The sequence below is a fragment of the Aulonocara stuartgranti genome, assembly GCF_965226115.1.
Source record: "Aulonocara stuartgranti genome assembly, chromosome: 13".
Lineage (NCBI taxonomy): Eukaryota > Metazoa > Chordata > Actinopteri > Cichliformes > Cichlidae > Aulonocara > Aulonocara stuartgranti.
In genome coordinates this window covers 21967878-21976419 of record NC_138949.1, presented here as the reverse complement: position 1 = coordinate 21976419, position 8542 = coordinate 21967878, and the positions used below count along the sequence as shown (strand labels likewise).

The 8542-nt window shown below is 39.8% G+C and overlaps 1 protein-coding gene across 3 annotated transcripts in view; it reads right to left on the bottom strand.

The window, feature by feature from the left end:
• Nucleotides 1-2655: 2655 nt before the first annotated feature.
• The window catches only part of adam12b (ADAM metallopeptidase domain 12b), a 99514-nt gene continuing 93627 nt past the window's right edge, over nucleotides 2656-8542 (bottom strand). For all 3 annotated transcript variants that reach the window (XM_082557350.1, XM_082557351.1, XM_082557352.1), the window contains exons 22-23: nucleotides 6823-6998; nucleotides 2656-4474 (exon numbers count right to left, since the gene is read on the bottom strand). In XM_082557350.1, coding sequence (XP_082413476.1) covers nucleotides 4423-4474; nucleotides 6823-6998 — 228 coding nt within the window. In that variant the 3' untranslated portion in view covers nucleotides 2656-4422. The remainder of the gene's footprint in view (nucleotides 4475-6822; nucleotides 6999-8542) is intronic.

Below are 8542 nucleotides of genomic sequence, written 5' to 3'. Positions count from 1 at the left end.
CAACCAGGAAATAACCTTGATGTCCAGTGATTTGTGTGAACTGTTTCGCATTTGGTGACCGATTGCAATTAGTTCCTGTGACCACTGTAGGCAACTACTTTAGAGATTGCAGGGGTTGCCAGTCTCAAAGCAGAATGACTTACAGTCTCTGGCAGGTTGGGAAAGGGTTGTAAATAACTGCCCTCTAATTTATAAAGGCAGAGAGTCAGTTTGGAGCAACGGTCTGCACTGATGTGTCAACTTACCTGAAAAAGATTATTTTTGGAACACGGGACTCAACTGAATTGGTTGTATTATGGTTATATTTCTATATAAATCACTGCCCTGAAGTGAATGCAGAACTATTTGTGCTTAAGTTCTGTTTCTGATTTATGAGGTTCTGGCTGGACCCTGAATGTATGTAGTTAATATGAATTTATGTCTGTTTGTAGGTGACAAAAGATTCTGTGGCAAACTGACTCAGCCCATATCCACTGAGACATTTAAGGCTTAGTATGAAAATCTGACAGCATGGAGTGGCGATAGAAGTAGATGTCCAACCTTTCTGGGTCTAGACTCTGATGTTGATTATATGATGATTTAAGGGCAGCTTAGATCTCTGAGGTTTTCCTGTTTTTGTGTGCTTTTCCAGTGCTAGTGGTGTTAACAAGTGCTGGGGGAGCTGACCTTTAATCAACTTCAGCCTGTAGTTCGAGCACATTATGGCAAGATAACGAGCTGAACCCCAGAGAGGGCGGCGCTGCAGTTGTTGTAATGAGCCATGTTTTCCAGCAGGTGGCACTGTTGAACAACTAAGATCAACTGCTGAAGCAGTGCAGGACTTCATGAGGTACCTGAAAGGACCTGCATAAAAGACGTCACTGAGAAAATGAGCCATAGCTCAGTCTCGCTCCTTTAAGTGACACAAAGAAACCCTGCTAACAGATTTCTGCTTAATAGAACGAAAAATAAAAGAAAGGACATTTGATGTCTTTCTTTTCATATTTGCTGCTTTCATCAGAGTAATATATTCAGACACTTTATTGGTTCACCTGTTCAAGGGTTCTCTAATGCAGATATCTAATCAGTGAATCGCATGGCAACAACTCAGTGCATTTAGGTATGCAGATATGGTAAAAATGACCTCCCGAAATTTACACTGAGCATCAGAAAGGTGATGCTTTTTAGTGCCGGCCTGAGTATTCCAGAAATCGATGATTTACTAGGAGTTTCCCACACAATGGTGCGGAAAAGAGAAAATATATTTTGTTTGCGTTGAGGTCCAAATGACAACAAGAGCAACTCAAATAACCGCTTGTTACCTCCAGAGTTTTTTCAATCTTTTTAAAAATCATAATGAATAATAAAAAAAGTTTAATTTTAGCTTTCAATGTTGAAAATGTTTAGTTTTAGTAGTTTTTAATTAGTATTGTAAGCAGGGCATAATAAATAAAAACAGACCTTTCTGAAAGCAGTTCACTCACAGTCTTGTACACGTTCAGAATCTCAATAAACACATCCATTAAAGGCTCATCGGGCAAGCTGCAATAAAACTGTAAAAATAAAAATTACAATTTTTTTAATATACTAAAAAATAGATACAACTATGGTATCGATTTCAAAATCCTACATCAGTTTTCAGAAAATGTGATCTCTGACATTTTAAAGTAAACGAAATTCAAACTTCCCAGAGGTTTTTAGCAGAAACCATCCATGGTATCAGCTTTAAACTCCTACGTCGCTTTGTTCTCAAGTCATTGCATTCACAAACTTGGCTGTTCAAGTTTAGTTTTTATTTTTATTTTATGTAACTAAAATGGTTTTTTCACATCTAGTTTGAGCTTTAAAACTAACTTGGTTACAACCAAGATTTGCAGAAGAACATCTCCTTTTAAAGCAGATAGGCTATAGCAGTAGAACACCGCACCGGTTACCACGCCTGTCAGCTCAGAACAGGAAACTGAGGCTACAGTTTACACAGACTCACCAAAATTGTACAATAGTAGAAAAATGGCAAAATGTTTCCTGTTCTAATGAGTCTTGTAATTTCTACTGTGACATTTGGATGGTAGGAACATAATTTGGCATAAACAGCATGAAAACATGGATCAATCCTGCCTCATATGACCCCTTCAGACTGCTGCTGGTGGAGGTTTAATGTCTTGGCACACTTTGGGTCCTAAATGCCACAGCCTGCCTGAGTATTGCTGTTGACCATGTCCATCCCTTTATGATCTCTGTGTACCCGTCTTCTGATGGCTGCTCCCAGCAGGTTAATGCGCCATGCCGTGTTAAGCTCACATCATCTCAAAGTGGTTTATTGAACCTGACAGTGAGTTCAGTGTACTCAAAAGTTCTCCGCAGGTACCACGGTCTCAATCCAATAGAGCACTTTTAAGTGGTGGAACAGGAGATTAATTTTGTGGATTTTCAGCAGACAAATCTGCAGCAACTGTTCGATGCTATCATGTCAATATGGATCAGAATACCTGAGAAATGTTTCCAGCACCTTGCTGAATCTACGCCATGAAAAGTTAAGGCAGTTCAGTTGCTAGTTGGTCAGTCGGTTTATTGCATCGTCCTTATTGGTCATGGTGGCTTCTTTGTGGATTTTAATGTGGTGTGTTGCATTCTTATAGTCATAAATCAAAGTATGAATGAAATTAAAACACCGTCTTGTAAACAGGGGACATTTAATTGGCTCTGATGTCTTCTCACAGCTTAAATGTAATCCTGACACCTTTGTCATTCTTTTAAAACGTTGGAAATCGTCCAACACCATGTTTTCACCTCCTAATGTAATAGTGGCAACGTCTCAAAGCAGTTCTTTACATTTCTGTGCTTTAAAAAAAGAAGAAGAAAACAACAACAACAACAAAAAAGAAAAACTGACATTTACACTTTACAATGGTTTTTAAACATGTTACACTTAAAATTTAATAAACACAGTACATTTAGGTTTTTACAGATGGCATAAACATTGAACAGCTAATTGACACAGCAATAAGACATATTTTCCAGCAGAGCGGTGACTCTGTTGAACACATCTGAACACATCCAAAACAAGGGAAATAAAGCATCATTTAGATACTACAAAAACACAATGCAGGTATGCAGGGCGTGACTGGCTTCAGTCTTTTGCAAGTACTTTGTACTTTTGCAAGTACAAAATGCCTTATGCAAACACTGACACGTTGCGCTGTGAAGTTAACAATTGAGTCCCTCAAGTCAACAACTAACACTGAGAAAAAAAAAAGAAAAAGAGCCTGACTCATGCTCTGGGGTGCAATGAGCGCCGCTGTGAATGCGTGAGTGAGCTCGGCGTTCGACAACAGTGAAGTCATAGAAACTCCAAAAGGAATGTCGTGAAAGCAACAAAAAGAACAGGACGGATACGGTAAAACATCTCGCTGGAAAGCTTGTGGCGTCATCCGGCTTGGCTCGCCCTCTCAAGGACGAGGCGAGCGCAAACGTTAAACATACAAACGCCAGTATTGATGTTGAATCATTCGGCGGTGGTGTAATTCTCTGGAACACAGTCAGTCTGTCAAGTCTGTTGACACTCCACAGCACTTGCCAGTATCAGGAGAAAACATGTCTAGAGTCCAACGCATGCCCCGAGCAGTATGTCAGAGGCAGGCTGAGGTGTGTGAAAATTACTTTCCTCTTTGTACTTTCCTGCAAAAATGAACTTATAAGGAATAAAAGAGCCTGGTGCACAGACTGTAAAGTGAGGGGATTAATGCCACAATAAAAATGTAGTCTACGTCTTAAAAGGGAATCAAATTCTTTTTATCCAGCGTTTAGATGATTCATGAAGAAAATAGCTGTATTTTCACAAAAATAGGAGATTTTTTTTTTTAGCACTGAGGCAACAAGGACATAGAGGACTTATTTGGTGTTCAGTACGTGATAAAAAATGAAAAACTGGAGAAATAACATTGCGCCACTACTTACCGACTCGTCCTCTATCTCCATTTATCATCATCCAAGTCAAAAAACAAAATGTTTTGCACTTTGATCATTCAAGCAACGTGACGAGTTATAAAAAAGACTTTATATTTCAGCATTTTGCTTAGAAGAAAATGTATAAAAACAATCACAGAATGCAAAAACGAAGTGTCCGTAATGACGCCTCGCGTTCGTCTTTTCCTCGAGTTTCCCACGAAGAGAATCATCCCTCATCAGAGTCCTCTTTGCACAAACCGGTAGTATCCTAGTTAAATAGTTAAATAGATAAATAGTTCACTGGTACCTGAGCAAGGATGACAAAGCACCTTTTAGAGGCGTAGCATCAAGGTTTGATGTTAGCCCCCGTTTTTGCTGGGAACTCTGTGACACTTCCAATTGTCCCAAAGGTCTAACAGAGTCTCAGAAATTAGTGCAAATTAAGAAAGTCTCCATCTATTAGTCGGAGATCTACATGTCCATGAAGTTGAGAGCTCAACAGTCCTTTTGAATCTTTGGTGGTCTGTATGGCAGTGCCGGTGCAGGTCTGAAGAGTGAACACAACACAAATAGATTACAACATTACAATGGTAATAATAAGTAACTATATAAATATCTCCTTTCAGACAGGTTGGTCTCATTTCTGAAAATGTATATTATCTAAAACATGATGATAATCTGTCCAGTTTGAATGGATCTCTAAATTCAGAGAGAAGTCAAATGGAAAACATCTTTGCTTTAGCTTATCAATAATAGATACATGGAGAGATGAATGACACCATTAGGTTCTCTTTAAGCGTCTCTTTCACTGTGCACTTCAGCTCACCACCAGTTGTGAAATCTGCTTGAGAAAGGGAGCTTGGATTGCTCAGCCCACACTGGAAAAGGATAGCGCTTTTGTTTTGTAGGGTATCGTTTCCAGTAACTAAAGTGGTCAATGCTGGAAACTGGACTGACTGTGAAAATGTAACTTGGCAAAAGAAGAATAATCTCATTGTCGATAATGACATCACTCAGAAAGAGATAATGGCATTATTTTTATTACTAGACTGGAGACAAGAAGTATATTCAGGTCTATAAGTTTTGAATAAAGACACAGTTTTTACAGTTTTTGTAGTTTTGCCTCTGTACAGCACCAAAGATTATTTTAAATCAACTACGCACTCGATACGCACTAGACAGTTGACTTGACAGGCAGTTGTCTGGCCATGTCTTGTTCCCTGGCTGTGTTGTGACAAGTGAAGCAGGCATAATATCTGAAGTCAATTCAAAGTTTTCAATTTATATTTTATACTTTTCCACTGTAATTTTAAATATGAGGCTCAAAGAAACGTCAGTGTAAGTGAAGGAGGCCATCACTAGGTTAAAAAACAAAACAAATCTATCAGTGAGAGAACAAAAGCTTTACAAGTCACCAAATAAACAATCTGGGGTACTCAGAGCTCAGTAACACTAAACCAACACAAACTCAGCATCGCTGTACAATCGAGAGATGCCTTCATGAATAGAAATATAGAGTTTACATCAAGAAGGACAGATTAGAGCCTTTGATCGAAATGAAAAGAAACTAATTCAGCCAAGCTGGATTTGTGACTCGCGTTTATTGATGATGCGACTGCCGATAGAAGTAGCAGGATGAATTCTGAAGTGTTCAAGGCTATACTCTCTGCTCAGATTCAGCCAGATTGGACAGTGCTTCACAGTGCAAATGGATAATGGCCCAAAGCATACTCCAAAAGACTCCCAAGAGTTTTTCAGGGGAAAGGAAATGGGACATTCTTCTTCTTCTATTCAACAGCCAGCTCAGTCACCTGATCCCAACAAAATAGAGTATGCTTTTCAGTTATTAAACTGGAGGAAGAGAAAGCCACAAACAAGAAGCAACTGAAGCCAGCTGCAGTACAGGTCTAGCGATATTAGACTTAAGACAATCATTGACTGCAAAGGCTTTTCATCAGATTATTAAAAACTTTCCTTATATTTAAGATTATGTCAGTTTGTCCAATTAATTTTGAGTCTCTCAAAATGTGGGACTGTGTCTAAAAATGTCAGTAATCCCCTTAAATTAAAGCTTAAAGGCTGAACTTCAATAAAACAGTGTATATTTGATTCAAATTCCAGTGTGGTGGTTTTCAGAGGCAAAACTGCAAGAAATATGACTTTTACTAGTAAACTAACTATAAGTAATCCAGAGGAATTAATAAATCCAAACTAGTTGTGCATTCTGCATGATGGTGACGTACAACTGAAATTTAATGCTGTTGCGTTAAAAGCATGCTTTGTTTGCTTCAGTATATCAAATCCTCCACTTCACTGCTTTTGTGTACAGCGATAATAAAAGTGGTTTAATAAAACAGGAAGCATCACAAATGCGAAAAGTTTATGCAGCGAAAAACAATTTTTTATTTGCCCTCATGCTTTGGGACAGAAGAGGTAATAATCCTTGTATAACCACCGTAATAGCCAGGCTAGCACTCCCAACTATAAGGAGGAAGTTATGAATATCCAACAGCATACTTCACACAGAGCGCGTCAGCAAAGCTGAATTTAATGAGTGTTGTGAGAGTTGAAAATGATGAGGTTGGTGAACAAATTTGTCAAAAGATTCACAAGTAAATGAGCGTCCCTCGCGCTCACAACAATCATTAATTAGCCTTTAATCACAAAATAACTTGAACTCCATTAGTGATGCAGCCTGTGACAGAAAAGATGACATTACTCTTTTCCCGAACTGCTACGGCTTCTTCTTAGGTGCAAAATGTCACACAAGAATTAAGTCTCTTTAAATAAACTACCAAAAACTAAGTGACAAAAAAAGCCATCAATTTAACAGAGAGATGAAGACGTCTGAAAAGGCCTTTTAAGTAGTGTATTTTTTTGTCATGCTCCACAGACCTGCTTGGTAAAGGGATGGAGGGTGGAGGCCTTGGCACAGTGGGGATAGGTATGGGAAGGGCCGCTTTCCCGGGGATGTGCCCCCCTGCTGTTGCGACACTGTTACCCAGTCGAGAGCTCCTCCCAAGTGGGTCTGCAGGTAGGGGCTTCTGGGGTGGACTGGGTTTCTCAAAGTCCTATAAAAAGAACACAAAAAGTACCAATTTAGTTCATGTACTAATTTAAAAAACACCACAAAGCACGTCAGTCTTATCTTGAGTCAGTGCACAGAGCAAGTGACCTTCTAAGCTTTTTTTTCAGTATGGATTAGTTGTGCAGCAGCTATCTGAACACAGACGCAAATGCGTTTCACTAGAGGGCACTGTGTTATCATTATCTCCTCTGAATTCCCACAGCTAACATGAGATGAATCCCAAACCTCCCCCTGCTCGTCTCCACCACCTCTGTGGCAGTGCTGTGAGAGGGTAGAAGGTTATCTGGATGAGGTGTCATCATGTGGTACTAATCTACACAGAGGGAGCGCGCAGTTGATAAACATCTGCTACCAGCTGCCTGGCTGCTATCACACACACACACAAACGGACATGCACAAAACCTTCCCACAACTGCCCACGCCATGGCACACGCACGCAGGTTTACATGAGCAAACTTTAAGTAATCTGCATGTGGAAGAAGAAAAAAATCCCCACATCATGCATGGATAAGACTCAGAAAGCTGGATGGTTTAAAACATTCATGAATGCAGCCAAGATGTGACCGAGTTTGTCACATCTACATGCAAGAGTTATAAACCTGTGTGTTCACTGCTGCGCAACCCAGGCGCCTCAAATGTGACAATCTTTCATGGCAACACTAACTGCATGTATGCTTTTTTTCTTTGTTTTTTTTTTTTTTTTTACATAAATTGCAATAAAGAAATTCAAATGCAGTGATACTTTAAACTCACCAGACACAGTTAAAGTTTAAACTGAGCATCAGAATGAGGAAGAAAGGTGATTTGAGTAACTTTGATTTTTGGTTTCAGACAGGGTGGTCTGAATATTTCAGAAACTGCTCATCTGCTGGCATTTTCCCACGCAAACATCTCTAGGGTTTACAGAGATTAGTCCAACCCCCCCAACCCCCACCCCCCCCCAAAAAAGAAAAAAAAAGCAGCTGGGTGATTGTTGATTTCAAAGGTCAGAGGAAAATGACCAGTCTTCTTCAAGCTGACAGGAAGGCAACAATATCTCACAAGTTACAACCAATGTGTGCAGAAGAGCATATCTGAACAAACAACATCTAGAACCTTGAGCAGATGGGCTAGAGCAGCAGAAGACCAGACTGGGTACCACTCCTGTTAGCCGAGGACAGGAAACTCAGGGTGCAATTTGCACTGCCTCACCAAAACTAGACTGGATTAGAAGACTGGAAAAATCAGGTCTGTCTGGTTTGATGTGTCTCAGTTTATGCTGTGACATTTGCATGGGATTCAGAAATTAGTATAAACAAGATGAAGTGATGCTGCATCTTACCCTGTATCAAAAATTCAGGCTGCCGCTGGTGGTGGTGTGCTGTGGCTGAGCTTTGCTTTAACAGCGCAGCCTACCTGAGTATTGTTGCTGACCATGTTCATCCCTCTATGACAACAGAGTAGCATCATTTGATGGCTGCTTCCAGCAAGTCACAAAGCTCAAACCAGTTTAAACTGGTTTCATGAACCTGACAAATGGCCTTGAAT